Raw genomic sequence first — 20681 nt, forward strand, 5'->3', positions numbered from 1 at the left:
GCCAAACACTGTTCTATGTGCTTTTATACATTACTATATTTAATCCTCACAACCTTAGGAAGTATATGTGTATATATACATACCTATATAATTATTCCTTTTTTTCAGTTTAGGAAACAGGCTCAAATTAGTTAAGTAACTTGCCCAAAGTCACATCATTAGTAAGTGATGGAGTTGGGAATAATGCCATAATGACACAGCAATGATAATAAAACTTTCAGAAATAAGATTAGGGAAGCATCAATACACATCAGGGAAGTGGCATGAAGTAACTGAATTGCCTGATTCCAATAAATAATATATCATAAAAAGAATCATGTAATAGAAGAAAAAGATAAATTAGAGAATCCTGGTGTGCCATTTTAAATCTGTCCCCTGGAGATTTAAACATAAGATAGACACTTCTCTTCAACATGGTTTAAGTGCCAGTGTCATGGATGCCATCTCCTCAAGTTACATACTTCTCCATTTGTTCTATCCTTAACAGGGAGCTATGTGGTATAGACTCTGTGGTCAGAGAAAATCTGCTAGAGGAAGAGATGTCCAAGCTAAGACATGCAGGGTGAGGAGTTAACCAGGCTAAGAGGGGTGGGAGAAAGAGTTCTTCAAGCAGAGGAACTAGGTTATGCAAAAACGGGAGGAAGAGAGCACTGTGAGTGTGAGAAAATAAAGGTACTGCAATGTACTGGCTTTTCAAACATGAGGTGAAAAAAGAAGTGGCAATGGAAGAGCTTGAGAGTTTTGCCGAGCGTTATAGGTTAGGCTGAGACATTCGTAATTTATCCTAGTAACAACATTACGGGAACCAGCAAAGGGATTTTAAGAAGGATAGTGACATAATGACAACTGGCACATAGGTGAATAAATAACAACAAATATGTTTTGAAAATGTGCCAGGAACTATACAGTCTTTAAAAGGAATAGATCTTCTCAATTTATCTTTACAATAACCCTATGAGATACATATTATTTTCCTATTAGTAAAGATGAGAAAGTTGAAGTTTAGATTGGTTCAGTAACTAGCATCCCACAGCACATAGCTATTTAGTGACAGCCAGAACTCGAAACAAATTCTTAAGCATATTATACTTCTCCCATTGATTAAATGGGATCGAATACTATGTTCTGTTTCAATAAGAGGTATTTGATTTGCGGGGGAGGCTATTCAAGGTAGAAGTAGTTCACAAGGAAGACATTAATGACTAGATCCAATAGGAATCTCAGTTCTTAAGTATTATTAGCATTTTTGCTGTCGAATAAGACTCATAGCTTATGACAGACTATGTGTGATATGAAATAAATATCTGAAGTCCAATATACAAGTGTAGACGAAATTAATTTAGTCAATTTGATTAGTCTACCTTACTTTTATGGAGACCGGCAGTTGAGTACAAAGTGAAATACTCTGTGGTCCATATATGGTACAAAACAAGCCTTTTAATGTTATCTCAAGTTTCACTTTGAACTGATCAAGGGCAACTAAAAGTTCTGATTCAAATTGAAATAACTCCGTATAAACAGGGCATGTTGATGACTAGATGCGACCTTCGGTTATTATTTGATCTAGCTGACTGGTTTTAGGTTGCCTGGAAACCTTTGTTCCTGCTCCCAACTTCTACATAATTGGCTCAAGCCCATTAACCAGATTCAACTAATGTAAGGTGCTACACATCAAAAAGAGGAGCAAAGATATAGGTATCACATGCAAACAATTGCTAATATAAGAAAGTATCTCTGTTCACAGTATGAAAAAATGAAACATGAAATACCACATACATAATTCTGATGTTTCTCTCCACAATGTCTTGACTAGGATCTTCAGCAGAAGGGATGATCCTGGAAGTAATCCGGGCACACTTACATTTGTTGTCAACAAGAACAGTCCTTTCATCTTCATCTTGGGCTTGAAAGATAAACAAATTAAGAAGAAAGGTAAATGAAAGTCTGTTTTTATACTTTCTATCGAGTTAATTTATGCCCTTCCCCCCAGCAGAAAACTTAAGTTTTATGGTTGATCAGTTTCGGCTTCTCCATTTGTTCTTTTTCCTAATCTAAAATAGCTAAGTGAAATCTCACAGCGTAGTGAAGGAAATCCAAATGAACTCCAAAAGGAATTTTCTCTCCTTCCCTTGGACCAGTCCATGGTCTTTCTAACCTGACTGAAAGAATTCTGGTTTTAATCTAATGCTATGAATATAGGCACAACCCTCTGAATGATGTGGCTTTGTGAAAGTCAGTGCCAAAATGCCAAAATGAGAAAGAAAACAAAAATCTAAACTGGATTTCTCTCAGACCAGAGCAATTTATTCAAAAGTGAACAAAAAGTAACAGCCTTTCTAATAAGCCCAGTTTGAAGTGTCACGTCCTTCCTGAACTCCCAGTTATATTTTCTTTTTTCCTTAGATTGCATTAGAACTAAGAACATGCATATTTTCCCAAAGATAACCTTATTTTGTAACACTTTAAATATTCTCCACTAAAAGTTTCCTAAACTTAATTATATTCTTCTTTTTCATAATAACATTCAGGTTGTCATAGTATAATGATTTAATACAATAAAATAATAAGTGCTATGTTTATTAATATTTCTTATAAGAATTATTTTTAAAGATACAATATATAGAGACATAAGGTGCTATAAATTTGCTAAAACAATTTAGAATATATTGTGAGGTACAAGTTCTATTTAATATAATATGCATGTGTACAGAAAAAAATAATAAATGAGTGAATACACAGATGACTATTAAAGCCTTAACTCTGAATGTCAACATTTATTGTCTAATCTGAATATTATACACAGATGACTATTTAAGCCTTAACTCTGAATGTCAACATTTATTGTCTAATCTGAATACTAGACAGTGAGGTCTGGTAAGTGCCGCAAAGAATTAACAAAGAAAATTTCTTATTATCTGGACTTAGATCAGTTAACAGATACCTGAAGAGTTAATAATAAATAGCTTTACTGGTGACAAGGAGACTAATAATCCCATTAATAAATATAAGGAACAGAGAAGAAAAAGCAAGCTTGGAAAGGAAAATAGTGAATTAAGTTCCGGAATATATAAAAAAAGTTTTACATTTTTTTATTCTGAAATGATTTTAGTCTTACAGAAAATTTGCAAAAATAGTACAGAAAGTTCTCATATATCCTTCACCTAATTTCCCCTAATATTTACAACTTACATAACCATAGTACAGTTATCAAAATGAGGAAAGTTACATTGATATAATACTATAAACTAAACTACAGACCTAATTCAGATTTGACCAGTTTTTCCACTACTCTTTTCCTGTCCAAGGATCCAATCTGGGATCCCACATTGGATTTATTTGTTGTGTCTCCTTAGTATATATGTATGTACTCTAATCTGTGACAGTTCCTCAGTCTTTCCTTGTCTTGTAAAAATTTTTAATAAAAAAAGAGAAGATGCTTATAATATATGTAGTGGGGGGAAAACAGTGTCATTTCATCTCTCTTAAAATGCATAAGAACCTGAGTAAAAAAAACATTGTTTTTTCTTTAAAAAGTTGAAAAATTATTGTAAAAAATTAAAACAATGTAAAAGACATAAATAAAAAGTGACAACCCACTCCCTCCCCAAAAATAAATAGCTTTATTTAATAGTGTTAATTAAACAATAATAATGATGCTAAATAACTTTTTTATTCCTATAATTTTAGCTAAGTGACCTTTAAAATTTCCTTCCATCAAGCCTCAATTAAAAAAACAAAGACTTAGCACACAAATTCAAGTTATAAAGGTTAAATGATAAGGACAGATATAACTGTAACTGGAAATCTAATTATTCTGGTGACAATCCCAGAGCAGAAAGGAGCTAACTGCAGTATTTCAGTCTTAATAACAGTCATTACAAAACATTTTAAGACCATTGTTATTGTACTTATAATTGTTTTGAAGTACTTTATAATGTATTATTATGCCATTAGTCATAAGTTCTTAATAAATCTTCTGATTAAGGTTTGTATGGTATTGGAGAAAAATCATTACGAAGCAATTTAAGACAATGATATAATTCTTAATTTTTTGAAAAGTGTAAGATGACTTAAATGGTGTCCTTTTCCTCCTCCTGTATTCATGACTCTTAAATGTTTTCTCTCAATAAAACAGAAATGAGCATGTAATGCCTGACCAAAAAATACAGATTGAGTCAAGTAGTGACTTGACCATTAAATCTTAAATAGAAAATATCTGTAGTTTAGTTATGGCACATATTTTCTTGCCAGAAACCTAGGAAAAAACCATCATTACTGTTACTATATAAAAATACTAGGTAGCCTAATATACCTACCAGAAAAATGTACAAATACTTTCAATTCACCAAGACTTGTAAGATTCTAACATTCTGTTTCATCAACAAGCAGTATTTTTCCTAATAAACCTGTTATTGTAGACTATGCCTTACTTTATTCCAAGAGCACCTGAAAGATAGGTGCTCAATAAATATTTGTTAAATTTAGTTCAATTCAAACGGGTAAGAAAATAGACAATACATACTAGATATGAATGTAATGAGTTTACTAAAAGGTGATTCTTTTATACAGGAAGAATAGGATAGTAGTTAGGAGTGTGGACTATAGTGTCTGATGGCCTGGGTTCTACCTACCACATACTTGTTGTATGACCTTAGGTAAGTTACTTCATCTCTCTAAATTTCAATGGGCTCAACTATATGTCAGAAACAATAATAGTACCTACCCTCAAATGGTTATTGTGAGAATTAAAGTTAGCATAATGCCTAGAATATAGTATATACTCAATAAATTATAGCTCTTTTATACATATATAGCTATATATATGTTTCACATGTTTATAGGTATATAAATATGTTATAAACATATGTATTTATATATGTATAGGTACATATACATGGTTTACTACTAATATCTTTGTTTTAAATGTTATTAAATTCATTATTCTTAATGCTAAGTTAGTATATGTAAAATCACTGTTCTTAATTACATCATACTCTGTCTTGAAATAAGAATGAGATCAAAAAAAAAGAAGAAACTCAGTAAGTCTTAGAACAAACCAGCCAAATTGTATCACTTCTAATTCATATGCCCTTCTAGATGAAAATTATTAAACACTGTACTTCTATATTCAGAAAATAATCCATTTTCTATAATAGTTTGAAAAGTTAATAAACAAAATAACTGAAGTTCAGCCATCAAGTTATAGGAAACATGTACAACATTAAACATTGTTAAAGGGTCATAATAAATCTGTAGGCTCAGATCCAGGAACGTTGTTAGAACGTATTAATACCAAGCTCTCTGGGGAAATAAAATCCCAATGCACTCTATATTGTATTTATAATAATTATTACTTCATTTCTCCAGAATATAAATTTGAGATACTCAAGGAAAAGATTACTGATTTTCAAGATTCAATATGCGTATTCGTGTAAGTATAGCTATCTGTACTTATCCAGAAATATCTACTTTCTTATTCTCTAGGTTGTAGTAGGCAAACAAATAAGAGAAGAGAAAAAAGAATAAAAAGAATTACAATGAGTCTTGTCCATGTAAATATCACTGCTCATACAAAGATTAAGACATGCTAGAAAAAAGTAGCCAGCTAGCTGTCCAACCAAAACACAAATATAAATGTTTAAATCTGAAGAACAGATCTGTGTTCTATTTTTCCTTTTATCTGGGTTCATTCTCAAAATACCACATACCTGTCACAAGAACAGCCATAACAAAAATGGCCAGGACTCCCCAGAAAAGCAAATAGTTCTTCATCTTGACTTTCTTTTGAAAAACTGGAGCTAAAAAGTCAGGGTTAAGGTGTGTGGTCTATAAGGAGTGTGCAAATGATGGTGCTTCTGCTTTCTTAAAATAACACTCCAGGCAGCTAACAAACTAAAAACAATCACAACTGCGGTTGAAGTCTGAAATTTAAATACTGCAGTGGAGGAAATCATGGCTCAGATTTACGTATTTTCTTCCAAAATATCCCCTAAAGCCATGTTTTGGTGCAATGACTTTTTATTTTACATTTATTCTATATAATTAAATCAGAAAACTAATAATAATTTCAAGGCAGTAGTCCATTAAGAATGTTTAAATGGGGATTCTCAACGTTATTACCTAGATAATAAAGTTTTCAAGTCAAACATAATATAGTATTTGTTGTGCCTGGAACAATAAATGAAGAAGAGAGAAGAAGGAGGAAAAAATTAAAGCCCTTTAAGGTTCCAATTGCATTTTATGTCAACTACTTCTTCTCGTCCTTCATTAACCAAGTTACCAGGTTTAACATACAGATTATAGATTATATATATAATATATACATATTCTCATTACTTTCAGTTATTTTATAAGTTCAAATGTGGAACTGGAATTAGAAACAGGTGGATGCTAGATGTTATCAGTTGCCATGTTTCAATTTGATAGTATTAAAGCAGACCCTGTATTTGCTCGCCCAGTTATACCTTTCAGAATTGTAAATCCATGAAATGATGCGTGTTTGAGATGCCTCAACAGAAAACTGAATCACCACAGTATTGCTTATAAATTTTTTTCATTAATTAGTGTAAAAAAAAACAAAACAAAACCCTGAGCTTTTGGATAGGGCATCCCCCTACCTCCTACCCCAACATGCTAGAATGTCTCTTAGGCAGAGTTGGCTACAATTATACAACATCAAATCTATGTTACTTTTGGTTTTCAGTTCCCTAATTTTTTAAGGATCTCATAGAATTTTGCGAGTTACTGAAGAAATACTTCAGGACCATAAGTAGGCAAGCGGATTTCACAGCTGGCAGTAAAAAATGGCAGAATGAAAGCTATTAAAGACTAGCACATAACTGTACTCCTTCAGTCAACACGTACTGAACGTCTAGCAAGGACAAAGTGCCAGGCACTAGAACACACAATATTATTGCACTGTCAAACTTTGTTCTCATTTTAATTTATACTTTCATAGGACTTAGAAACTATTTGAGGTTAAGAAAAATACACTGGATTCACATGAATAATTATATCTTATAGAAAAAGAAACATCTGAAAGCTCATTTTTTTAGTGTGTGGTCAGGATGTCAAAACAAAGATCAACCACTTAAGATCTAAATAACTGATTTATTATATCACTCCAAAAAAAAGAGTAATTAGAAGTTAGTTGGATACGTTTTTTAAGCCATTATTTCCTTGAAAATAAACTCAAGGGTAGACTGCCTCCCCAACAAGCAAGTTGGATAAATCTCTGGAGACAAATTATAGCCTCCCCCAAAACTTGTTTTTTATAAAAGCCAAGACTGACATATAACTACTAAGCTAAAGAAAAGCTCTTTGATTTCTATTCTTTCAGCCTTATAGTTTTGTAACTCTATTATGTAAACCATGCATCTAAAATAAATTATTTTAATAAAAATAGTGTGGACAGTGCCAAGTGGCACTTCTGCTACCAGAAGAGAGTTACCTATACATGCAACATAGGATCAGGACAAGTGTTTTGTCAAGTGTGGTCCCGGGGTCATCTTCCCTAGAGTATTAGTCAAAATATAGATTTCCTGGCTACACCCTATCAGAATTTCTAGAGATGTGACCTTGAAATACGTATTTTTAAAAAGTCTTCCAGTTGATTTTGATGTACACTAAAATTTGAAAATTGGTAGACTAGAAGCCTGTGGGGAGGAGACATAACTAGCAGCATTAACAATGGAAGAGACAGAAGCTAATAAAGGTAATTTTTTTAAACAAATGGGCTTACATTGTAAATCACTTAGCTGAGGCTTATATTCACTTCTATTTATGTTTTATAGGTGAATTGTTTCCTAATCTTTTTAGTAGGTCTGGTTTAATTTTTAAACCACTTCATCTCTGATTTTGTTCTTCCTACTAAAAAATGTATCCATTCAAGTGAGTTAAATAATTGGGAGCTTAGCCCCATGTTCTAAATTCTTCACCAAAAATGATTTATTTTTCCACATTTAAACATATGATTCTTACAGTAAGAGTTTCAGTGGTAGACTCATTTGGATAAAAGAGATCTTAAGGTAATTTAGTCTCACCTTCTTTATTCCCACTCAAGTTTTGTTTCAATTTCCTATACAGCAGACAGCCTGAGTTCAGAAAACCATCTGAAATAGGTCGATGCTTCACTTCCTCTGTACATAGCTTATTATATTTAGGATACTCAAATCATGACAAAGACTTGATTCTCTTGAGACACAGACAATACACTCTCCTTGTTTTCTTCCTATCTGACTGATGACTCCTGTTCAGTATTTAGCTGAGTTTTCCTCTGAATATTAAGGTTGATCCTCAGCCTTCTCTTTTCTCTCATCCTCTCCCTAACTGATTTTATCTGATCCCATGGCTTTGAGTATAGGACATGCTGTGACTTTCAGATCTATAACTGCAGACTTTACCTTGCCCATCGAGCTGCAAACTCCTGTATCCAACTCTCTATTTGATACAGGTACCTAAAACTTAACCAGGCAAAACAGTACTCTTGATGACAAGCCACCCTCACACTTCCATTCCAATCTCTTTTCATCTTTAGTCTTCCTCATCTCGGTAAATGGTACCTCCATCTACCTGGTTACTCAAGGCAAAATCCTCTTCTTTGATCCCTTTCTGTTCTTCTCCCTCATATTCAATTTACTACCATGTCTTGTTGGTTTTATTTCCAAAATATATCCCAACTTTATGATTCTCTCCATTTTCACTGCTACCCTAGTCCAAGCCTCTGTCTTCTTTCCTAGACTACTATAATAGCCTCAGTAATAAAAAGTGATTTTTTCCTTTGCCCCAGCATTGGCAACTCGGACTCACAGATGACAAACAAGAATGGCCAAGTACCCTAAATTCTAAAGAGAGTTGGATACTTCCTCCAAGACTTAACAAGAAGCAACAGAACTCAACTTACTACCATCACTACCCCACCACTTCCAGGTTCAATCCGCTAGTCTTTAGAGAACTTTGGAGGGAAAGGGAGAATGCTATCACAGAAGCTGTTGGCCTTTTGGAAATAGCACTGTTTGTGGTAAGAGATTTTCCCCCTTTTACTTTTGAGAGGGGGGCAGGACAAGGTGTTCTTTTCTCCCCAAAGGTAAGTGAGGGAGAGAATCAAGAAAATAAAGAGATCAAGAACCCTGCAAGAAGGGGAAACTGAGAAACAATATACATAATAGTTAATATTGGGCTGACCAAAAAGGTCGTTCGGGTTTTTCTGCAAGATGTTACGGAAAAGCCCGAACGAACTTTTTGGCCAATGGAATACAAAGGATTCTGAGTCTGACTGCTTGCGTTTACCACCCAATCCACCACTTACTATTTGTGAGACGCTAGGCAAACCTTGGTCAAATCATTTAACCTCTATGTTTCAATTCCCCTCTCTATAAAATGGGATAATAACAATACATATTTCATAGGACTGTTGTGAGGCTTAACATGTATTACTACATATAAAGAAGTTAAAACAGATCTTGGCATATGCTAAGTGCTAAATAGGTACCAGTGATTATTATCATCATCATAACAATTATCACCAACATTATGTTGGTCACGCCTTGTTGAGTTGCAGAAAATGCAAACTCAACTTGGGGCTATCAGTTGCAATGAAGTTTAAGGAAAACATTCCTGGGAGAGCTTCACATATCCGCTTGGGTTGCAGGCATGTAGAAACATAGAAACTGATATGGGCTCCTGCTATATGACCCTTATAAGGTATGAATGAAAATATCCAACAAATCTATATTAGTAATCAGAACAGTAGGATACTGGCATGAAAACAGACACATAGACAAATGGAACAGAATTGAGAACCCCAAAATAAATCCACACATGTATGGTCAACTAATATTTGACAAGAGAGACAATAATACTCAGTGGAGAAAGGACAGTCTCTTCTGGATATTCACATGCAAAATAATGAAACTGGACCTCTACCTTGCACCACTCACAAAAATTAATTTGAAATGGATTAAGGACCTAAACATAAGACCTAAAACCATAAAACTCTTAGAAGAAAACAGATGGGAAAAAACTCCTTGTAATTGGTCTTGACAATAATTTTTGGCTAAGACACCAAAAGCACTAGCAAAAAAAGAAAAAAAATCAACAACTGGGACTATATCAAACTAAAAAGGTTCTGCACAGCAAAAGAAACAGTTAGCAAAATGAAAGTGCAACTTATGAAATGGGAGGAAATATTCGTAAACCACATATCTGATAAAAGATTAATATATAAAATAAATAAGGAACTCATACAACTAAATAGCAGAAAAAAAATCTGATTTTAAAATGGGCAGAGGATTTGAATAGACATTTCTCCAAAGAAGGCATATAAATCACCAACAAGTACATGAAAAGGTGCTCAACATCACTAATCATCTGGGAAATGCAAATCAAAACCACAATGAGATATAACATCATACTTGTTGAAATGACTTATCAAAAAGACAAAAGACAACAAATACTGGTGAGGATGTGGAGAAAAGGGAAACCTGTTGTACTGTATGTGGGAATGTAAACTGATACAGTGGCTATGGAAAACAATATGAAGATTTTCAAATAATTAAAAATAGAACTACTCTACAACCCAGTAAGCCCACTTCTGGGTATATATCCGAAGGAAACTGAATCACTATCTCAAAGAGATATCTACACACCCATGTTCATTGCAGCATTATTCACAATAGCCAAGACGTGGAAATAACCTAAGTGTCCACACAGAGACAAATAAAGAAAATGTGATATATATATTAAACTTACACACCATTATATGCCAATTATTTCTCAATAAAGCCAAAAGGAAGAAAAAGAATATATCCAAAGTTTTTCTGACTTGGAGGGGGAGGCAAAGGACACTTGGGAAAAGTGTTAGCTTTATTTGTAATAGCCCAAAACTGGAAGCAACCTAAATGTCTATTAAAAAAACTGGATAGGGCTTCCCTGGTGGCGCAGTGGTTGAGAGTCCGCCTGTCGATGCAGGGGACACGGGTTCGTGCCCCAGTCTGGGAGGACCCCACATGCCGCGGAGCGGCTGGGCCCGTGAGCCATGGCCGCTGAGCCTGCACATCCACAGCCTGTGCTCCGCAACGCGAGAGGCCACAGCAGTGAGAGGCCCGCGTACCGCAAAAAAAAAAAAAAAAAAAACTGGATAAACAAATTGTGGCATATCCATTACTCAGCAATAAAAGTGAATGAACTGTTGCGATACACAACAACGTGGATGAATCTCAAAATAATTGTTCTGTGCGAAAGTAGCCAGAAAAATTATCAAAAAGAGTGCATACTGTATGATCCCATATATTTTGTATATTTAAAATATTTAAATATATTATAAAATATATAATCATATATTTTTAAAGATTCTTTAAAAATATATTTTAATGTATGATATTAAATTTTATATTAAGTGTTACATATAAAATACATAATGTTTTAATATAAATAATTCTAGAAAATGCAAACAAATCTATAGTGATAGAAAGCAGATCAGTGATTGCCTGGGAAGGTAGGGACAGGGAGAAAAGGGAGGGAGAGTAGGATTACAAGGGCACATGAGGAAACTCTTAGGGAGGATGGATATGTTCACTATCTTGATGTAGTTATGAATTCAGGAGTGCACATATAAGTCAAAATTTATCATATTGTATGGTTAAATGTGTACAGTTCATTGTATACCAATTACATCTCAATAAAGCTGTTAAAAACATTCACATCTTCAGAATTCATTTTTTAAGCATGATGTTAGGTTTTCCTTGAATGTCCTTTATCAAGTTGAGGAAGTTCCCTTCTGTTCCCAGTTTGCTGAGAGTTTTTTTTTTTTAATCAGTAATGGATATTGTATTTTTTCAAATGCTTTTTCTCTGTCTACTGGATGACCATATGATTTTCCTTTTTTAGTTTGTTAATATGGTAAATTACATTGATTTTAAACGTTAAACTAACCTTGCATTCCTGGGATAAACCCCACTTAATCATGATGTAATATCCTTCTTATAAATTGATAGATTCAACTTACTAAAATTTTGCTTAGAATTTCTCCATATATGTTCATAATGGATATTGGTTTGAAATGTTCTTTTCTTGTAATGTCTTTGCCTGGTTTTATCAGGATAATGCAGGCCCAATAGACTACGTTTAAAAGTATTTCCTCCTCCCCAACTTTCTGGAAGAGTGTAGAATTAGTATTATTTTTTTCTTTAAATGTTTGGCAGATTTCACCAGTAAAGCCATGGCCTAGAAATTCTTTCAAGGAAGCAAGCTGGGGCAATTGCAGAGGTCTCCTCATCTGTTTTCTGTTTCTCAGAGATCACTGTCCTTTGTTGCCTAATTTACAGTGTCTTAAAAATCATTATTTCATAGATTTTGTCAGTTGTTCCAGGCAGGAGGGCAAATCTGGTCTCTACCATTCCATCTTGTTTGAATTAGATGCCAGAGGCTTGAAATTAACAAAAAGCAACACTACAACATTTTTCAATAAATACTACTTAAGATTACAGTATCTCTTTTTTGGCAGCTATGTTACACTGTTGGCTTCTATTTGGCTTCTATCAGTTATACAGTCAACTAAACTTCTCTTTTAAAAATAAGTGTTTCCATAAAGTATGAGATAAAAGTTTTTAGACTGAACTAGAGGTTTTTTTTTAATAGACTACTTTTTACAACAGTTTCACAGGTTCACAGCAAATAAACCAAACATTTAATAATGGAAAATTACCAAAATTATTGAATCTTTTTAAAACCTTGTCAAGGTAAGGCAAAGAAAAATTTAAATACAGTAATTGGAAGCAATGATTGGGAGGAAAAAATGGTCTCATGTTTATTACTCATTAAACTATTTTCTGCTCTAAACTCTTCTCTACATCCAGTCTTACCCCCATAACTCATTGTCCGCTCAGCAGTGATCTTTTCAAAAGGTAAATGAGATCATATCTGACTTAAAACCCTCTACTGGCTTCTTATTACACTTAGAATAAATTCAAACTCATTATCTTCCTTGATTTCCCACAACTCTCCCTTTCATTCATCATTCTCCAGCAGCTACTTCTGTGCAGGGCCTTTGTACTTTATAGTCCCTCTGCATGAAACACTTTCCATATCCTTGCATGGTTGGCCCCTCATCATCACTGAAGTCTCAAGTCAAATGTCATTGCCTCAGAGACAATTTCTCTGATTGCTAATCATCTTAACTACCAGTCACTGTCATATTACTCTATTTTATTTTCCTCATAGTATTTATCATTGTTCAAATATCTTATTTTGTTTACTTAGTATCTGTCTCCTCCTCATTAGAATAAAAGCTCCTTGAGAACTGCATTGTCTTGTTGCTCACTTCTGTTTCCAAGAACGAAGCACAGGACTGCCTAAAATATATTATTGAATAAAGGATGAATGGAGAACATCTTCACAAGGCATTGAAAACTGTGTCTAATTTTAAGTCCTCTAATACTATTCATCTCTTTTTTGGACAGGCTCCATAGTGTCAATGTCACTTTTTAAAGTGTAATGTCCAGATATGTATACAACTGTCCAAGTGTTATTTGACCAAGTACAAAACACAGCAGGAATATAACATTTTTCAATAAATGATACTTAAGATTATAGTATCTCTTTTTTGACAACTGTGTTACTCTATTGGCTTCTATTACATGTCAGTCAACTAAAATCTTCTTTCAAAAAATAAGTGTTTCTAGTCTTTTCTCTTGTCCGCCAACCTATGTGCGGTTGGATTTGCTCCTCGCCATGTCTTCTCACAAGACTTTCAGGATCAAGAGATTCCTGGCCAAGAAACAAAAGCAGAATCGTCCCATTCCCCAGTGGATTCAAATAAAAACTGGTAATAAAATCAGGTACAACTCTAAGAGAAGACATTGGAGAAGAACCAAGCTGGGTCTATAAGGAGCCTCACATATGAAGTGGCCCACACTTATGCTATCAAGGTCAACTGTATCTTACCGCATCAGAACATCATTAGTGTCTGGAACAGCTGCCTGTGTTTGATGCTCTCTCCTCTTTTCTTGATCTTTCCTCACCACTGCTCACTGTGTAGCTCAGTAATAAATATGTGAACCTTTTGTTGGAAAAAAAATAATAAGTGTTTCTATAAAGTAATAACTTCCTCATACTTGAACAGTTGGGATTTGGGTGTGAGATTTAGCATTAGTCCCTAAGTTTTCTCTTACTAAACTCAGACCAACATTACAACCTATTAGATTCTTTTTGAGTCCAGATTTTGAAACCTGGCACATTAGTTATTTCTCTTAGCTCCACAGCATCTACAAACTTAATATACATGCCATCAGAATCCTCATTTAAGTCAGTAATAAAAATGTACAGTGGCATAGTGCTGAAGATAGACTTCTATGGCATACATCTAAAGTCCCCCTCCAAGCTAACAACAATTCATTAATAAGCACATTTTGGGTATAGTAGTTCATTTCAAGTTAACCCATACTATCAAGTTAATACCATACTATCACACAGACTGTAATTCTCCATTTCATCCATAAGGAGAGCATGAATACTTACCATAAGTAATCAATCTCTCCTTAGCCTCTATCTTTAATATCATGTGATTTCTCTCCTTGAAAGTCTTCCATAATATAAAAGGATCCTTGATATCCTGGCAGTTTTCCAGTTAAACACTTAAAAGGATGATATTTTTTAATAGCCTTCTTGGCTTTAAATCCAAGAAGTAGCTCAACACTCTTGATTTTCCTTCTAATGGATTAAATTCTACATTTAGTATTAACAATTCACTGCTCCAATTTGCCCTTGAACTTTATATGAAAAACTGGTTTTGGTAGTAAATAGTATTGCCCAAATCAGCTCCAGAAAATAACTTCTAAAATATGTTACAGAGTCATCAGAAACAAAGCCTTTACACCTTCTCTCTATATATCTATTTTCTATACCTTTGAGACACTAGACAATACAAAAGTAATTTTTGAATTAACATAGGAAAATAAACTGAGGGAAGATCATATTAGCACTGGAGGAAAGATCCAAGAATCATTAACTGCAAAAATGATCTCCAAGAGAAGCAAGATAAAGTGGAAAATTCTGGTGACTTCCCTGGTGCTCCAGTGGTAAAGCATCCACCTTCCAACACAGGGGATGCGGGTTCCATCCCTGGTCGGGGAACTAAGATCCCACGCGCCGTGGGGCAACTAAGCCCACACCTCACAGCTACTGAGCTCCCACTCCTCAACAAGAGAGCCCGTGTGCCTCAACAAAGATCCCACGTGCTGCAACCAGACGCAGCCAAAAAAAAAAGTGGAAAATTCGTTGTGTATTTATAAATAGTATAATAAATATATAATTGTTACCAATTAATTTTAAACATCCTAGAAGCCCCAAAACATCCGATAGTCATTCAAAGTTCCACAAATCCATTGTACGTAAAGTTACTCACAAAGATTAAAGAGGGAGTTTTTCTATGACAAATGCAAGCTAAAGCCCTTGATCTACTGGTAATCTATTTCTCCCCTGGAAGGGGAGATCCTTCCTGGCTGGGTTGGTCTGGACTTCCCAAAACACCTGTAGAGCACTCTCCTTCCAATTCCACAAAAGCAAATATAACTTATTGAGAATCGTTATCAAAAAAATTTTAAAGATATGCTTAATAATGGTAAGAAGTAAACAAGCAATTACAATTGGATTTGTAATGTTTTATTTCTTGAATCAAGTAGTAGTATATGGGTGTTTGTTATATTATCCTTTACAACTTATATATTCATAATAAATTAAAGATAATTGAGTCAGTATCAAAGAAAGACCAATTAGCACTCCAAACAGTGCATGCCTATCCCTTCCCTTTCAGAATCTTAACCCTGGATCTATTTTGTAGATTAAGAATTAAATGATGGCCTCACATTTTGCATATTATTACAGGTTAAGCAAATGCTTAGAATTAAGGGCAGAATTAAGAATACTAAATTTATTTCCAAAATTAATTTCTAATCTTTAAAAGTCTATATAAATGCATTTTAATGATTATACATTTATGCAAACTATTTTGTGTTCCTCTTTGTCACCTGTATATTTTATACACCAATTTCCAAAAATTTATATAGAACACATGTTAACCTTTGAAGTAGTTATGTAATATTCCATAATGTCGATATACTATGGTTTGTCACATAGTCTCTACTACCCTATTTGGAGTTATTTCATTTACTATTATAGGCATACATCAGAGATATTGCAGGTTTGGTCCCAGACCACTGCAATAAAGTGAATATTGCAATAAAGTGAGTCATATGAATGTTTTGGTTTCCCAGTGCATATAAAAGTTATGTTTATACTATAGTCTATTTAGTGTGCAATAACATTATGTCTAAAAAAAAAAAAAAGTACTAGCCTTAATTTAAAAGTACTTTAGGGACTTCCTGGTGGTCCAGTGGTTAAGATGAGCATGGGTTCAATCCCTGCTCAGGGAACTAAGAGCCCACATGCCATGTGGTGCAGCCAGAAAAATTTTTTTTAAAAAAGTACTTTATACTAAAAAAAAAAATACTAAACATCATTTGAGCCTTCAGCAAGTTGTAATTTTGCTGGTGGAGAGTTTGAAATAGTCAAAGAATTATCAAAATGTGACACAAAGACATAAAATGAGCAAACATTGTTGGCACCAATAGACTTGCTCAAATGCAGGGTTACTACAAACCTTTAATTTGTAGAAAACACAAGCAAAGTGTAATAAAACAAGGTATGCCTATATATCAAAAATTACTTTTCAAAAAATGTATGTTGCCAACCTAATATGTATTTAATATGTTGTATCCTTGGTGCTAAGATACAGCTGACCGTGACTAACCTGTCCCTGCCTTCCCAGAGATTATACTCTAGTGGAGAAGACAGATGAGAAAAATAAATAAAACAATCACAGTTTGCAATAAATGCAATGAAGCAGATAAACAAAGTACAGTCTGCCCTCCACATCCACAGGTTCCACATCCGCAATCTGCAGACCCATTTTATATAAATCCCATTTCATATAAGGGACTTGAGCATCCACAGATTTTGGTATCCCCAGGGGGTCCTGGAACCAATCCCCCACGGATACCAGAGGACAACTGTAGTGTGACAGAGAGCATCTGGGGTAGGGTTGATGTAGCCTACTTTAGAAGACATACTCTGGAAAGGGCTCTCTGAAGAGGTAACATCTAAGCTGAAACAGGAGCAAGTGAGAAGAAGCCTGAACTAGCTTTCTATGCTGCTATAACAAATTATCATAAATTGAGTGGCTTAAAACAACACAAATGAATTACCTCACAGATCTTTAAGTCAGAAGTCTGGGTAAACTAATTCCTCTGCTCTGATTTCACAATGTGGAAACCTAGGTGTCAGCCAGCCTGAGTCTTAACTTATCTTGAGGCTCTGGTAGAGAATCTACTGACAAGTTCATTCAAGTTGTTGGTTGAATTCAGTCCCTTGCACTTTTAAAGCTGAGGTCCCCATTCCCTTGCCTGCTCTCAGCTGAAGTTTGTTCTCAGCTTCTAGATGCTGACAACACTCCCTGACTAGTGGGCCCCTTGATCTTCAAAGTTAGCAACAGTGGGTCAAGTCCTTCTCAAGCTTCAAATGTCTCTAACCTGGGCTTTTGCCATGTCTCTCCTGCTTCCAGCTAGGGAAAGTTCTCTGCTTTTAGGGACTCATGTGATTCCATTGGGCCCAGCCAGATAATTGAGGATAATCTCCCCATTGTAAGGCCAATACCTTTAATCACATTTGAAAGTCTCTTTTGCTATGTAATGGGTAACAGATTCCAGGTGCTAGGGACTAGGGCATGAACATTTTTGAGGGGACATTATTCTGCCTTCCACAGACTCAGACAAACACTATCCCAAGAAGAAAGGAAACAGCAAGTATAAGGCCTAAGATAGGAAAGAGCTTGGCCTGCCCAGGACAATAGCAAAAAACAAACAAACAAAAAGAACCCTGGAGCTACAGCAAAATGATGAAAGGGAAAACCATAGTAATGGCACCATGCACTTCTTTATATTGATAAGAGTAACTTTTTTCCCATTTAAATTGTACAAGTTTAGAATCTATTTTGAATTTTTCAATCAATCTTAGTCATTCTAAAGCTAACAGTAGAGCATTAAGCCTCCTAACTTCTAGTCTCTTTCACTTCCCACAAAACCAAAAGTCATCAATAGTATTTTTTTCACACCTGTATGGAGAAATTTCTTCTAACTGACATTTTTTAACCCTAAACATTTTGGTTCTTGCATACAGAATTTCTTCAAGTATTGATCTGCCTCCAATCACGGCATATGTAAAATTTATATGTAGATATCAGGAGGCAAAAACTAAATTTAAAAAGAATTCAAACTATGAGAAAGAAATTTCATCCTCAACTCTTTTAAAAATTAAAACAAACAAGAAACTGAATTATCTTTCTTTCCCAATGGCTTTCCACATAGACTTTCAGGGTAGTGTTTTGTGGTTAAATGTTTATAAGGAGAATTGCACCTGTGTTGTAGTCTGTTTTTAAATAAACTTGCACCTGCAGTGGCTTTTCACAGAATTGCTATTTGGGATACTACATATTAGTCATTTGACCATTATACAGAGCTCTTCCCTCTCACCACACTACCTTCTGGGCTGGTCCTAATTTACAAACAGCCTATCTCCAAAAATTCATTTGAAAAACAATGGTTTAGGTTTCATGATAATTTTTGAGACACAATAATAAACAAGGTTTCCAGGAAACCCCTCAAACAACAAAATACTCCTTCCAATCCATTAACTCCAGTGGTCTGGTCCCTTGCTGCTTTAAGAAAATTCTAATTTATTTTCAAGGGAGGCCTCTGCTCTAGTCAAATATGTCTGCTTTCCTTTTCCTATATATGATTTGCTAACTCCTGTTTCAGAATCTTTTTTACTCTGTTATTTCCTCGCCATAAATTTCGTTTTACTTCCTGCCAATCTTTGCCAAAAATCTTAAAATTTTTTAAACTTATTTTAGTAAGTCTTCCCTGCTTCACGTCATCCCATTCTGTTCACTCCATTACTCTGTTTCTTCATTGCTAATAAATTCATCTTATATCTCTTTATATCATTTTACACAAGTTGGCATATTACTTTCCATTTTTATCACTCTTCTTCATATGTGTACAATTTATCTCATACTAAATTAACACTTTCAAGGGACTTCCCTGGTGGTGCAATGGTTAAGACTCTGTGTTCCCAATGCAGGGCGTCCGGGTTCAATCCCTGGTCAGGGAACTACATCCCACATGCATGCTGCAACTAAGAGTTCGCAGGCCACAACTAAGGAGCCCACCTGCCACAACTAAGGAGCCCACATGCCGGAAGTAAGGAGCCAGCAAGCTGCAACTAAGACCCAGTGCAACCAAATAAATATTTTTAAAATAAAATAAAAAATAAATTAACACTTTCTAATAAAAACAAAAATAAACAAATGGGACCTGATGAAACTTAAAAGCTTTTGCACAGCAAAGGAAACCATAAACGAGATGAAAAGACAACCCTGAGAATGGGAGAAAATATTTGCAAACAAAGCAACTGACAAAGGATTAATCTCCAAAATATACAAGCAGCTCATGCAGCTCAATATCAAAAAAACAAACAATCCAATCCAAAAATGGGCAGAAGACCTAAATAGACATTTCTCCAAAGAAGATATACAGATTGCCAACAAACACATAAAAGGATGCTCAACATCACTAATCATTAGAGAAATGAAAATCAAAACTACAATGAGGTATCACCTTACACCGGTCAGAATGGCCATCATCAAAAAATCTACAAACAATAAATGCTGGAGAGGGTGTGGAGAAAAGGGAACCCTCTTGCACTGCTGGTGGGAATGTAAATTGATACAGCCACTATAGAGAACAGTATAAAGGTTCCTTTAAAAACTAAAAAATAGAACTACCATATGACCCAGCAATCCCACTCCTGGCATATACCCTGAGAAAACGACAATTCAAAAAGAGTCATTTACTAAAGAAGACATACAGGTGGCCAAGAAGCACATGGAAAGCTGCTCAACATCACTAATTATTAGAGAAATGGAAATCAAAACTACAACGAGGTATCACCTCACACCAGTTAGAATGGGCATCATCAGAAAATGTACAAACAACAAATGCTGAAGAGGGTGTGGAGAAAAGGGAACCTTCTTGCACTGTTGGTGGGAATGTAAATTGATACAGCCACTATGGAGAACAGTATGGAGGTTCCTTAAAAAACTAAAAATAGAATTACCATATGACCCAGCAATCCCACTACTGGGCATATGCCCAGAGAAAACCGTAATTCAAAAAGACACATGCACCCCAATGTTCACTGCAGCACTATTTACAATAGCCAGGACATGGAAGCAACCTAAATGTCCATTGACAGACGAATGGATAAAGAAGTTGTGGTACGTATATACGATGAAATATTACTCAGCCATAAAAAGGAACATAATTGGGTCATTTGTAGAGATGTGGATGGATCTAGAAACTGTCATACAGAGTGAAGTAAGTCAGAAAGAGAAAAACAAATATCGTATATTTGTTAATATACAAATCGTATATTAACGCATATATGTGGAACCTAGAAAAATGGTACAGATGAATCGGTTTGCAGGGCAGAAATTGAGACACAGATGAAGAGAACAAACGTATGGACACCAAGGGGGGAAAGTGGCGGGTGGTGGTGTGATGAATTGAGAG

At 34.8% G+C, this 20681-nt stretch overlaps 2 protein-coding genes across 4 annotated transcripts in view; one reads left to right on the forward strand and one right to left on the reverse strand.

The window, feature by feature from the left end:
- Positions 1-20681, reverse strand: part of JCHAIN (joining chain of multimeric IgA and IgM) — a 35185-nt gene that overhangs the window by 3480 nt on the left and 11024 nt on the right. For 2 of the 3 annotated variants that reach the window (XM_019932673.3, XM_019932672.3), the window contains exon 2: positions 1777-1903. In XM_019932673.3, coding sequence (XP_019788232.1) covers positions 1777-1903 — 127 coding nt within the window. Of the gene's footprint in view, positions 1-1776; positions 1904-5708; positions 5844-20681 lie in introns of those variants that run through there. The other variant, XM_004328913.4, reaches the window with a different exon arrangement.
- Positions 13729-13895, forward strand: LOC117312418 (large ribosomal subunit protein eL39-like). Its single transcript, XM_033857120.2, has one exon. It carries the CDS (start codon positions 13729-13731, stop codon positions 13882-13884), a length of 156 nt encoding a protein of 51 aa, XP_033713011.1. The 3' UTR covers positions 13885-13895.

This window comes from Tursiops truncatus, chromosome 5 (assembly GCF_011762595.2).
Source record: "Tursiops truncatus isolate mTurTru1 chromosome 5, mTurTru1.mat.Y, whole genome shotgun sequence".
Classification (NCBI taxonomy): domain Eukaryota; kingdom Metazoa; phylum Chordata; class Mammalia; order Artiodactyla; family Delphinidae; genus Tursiops; species Tursiops truncatus.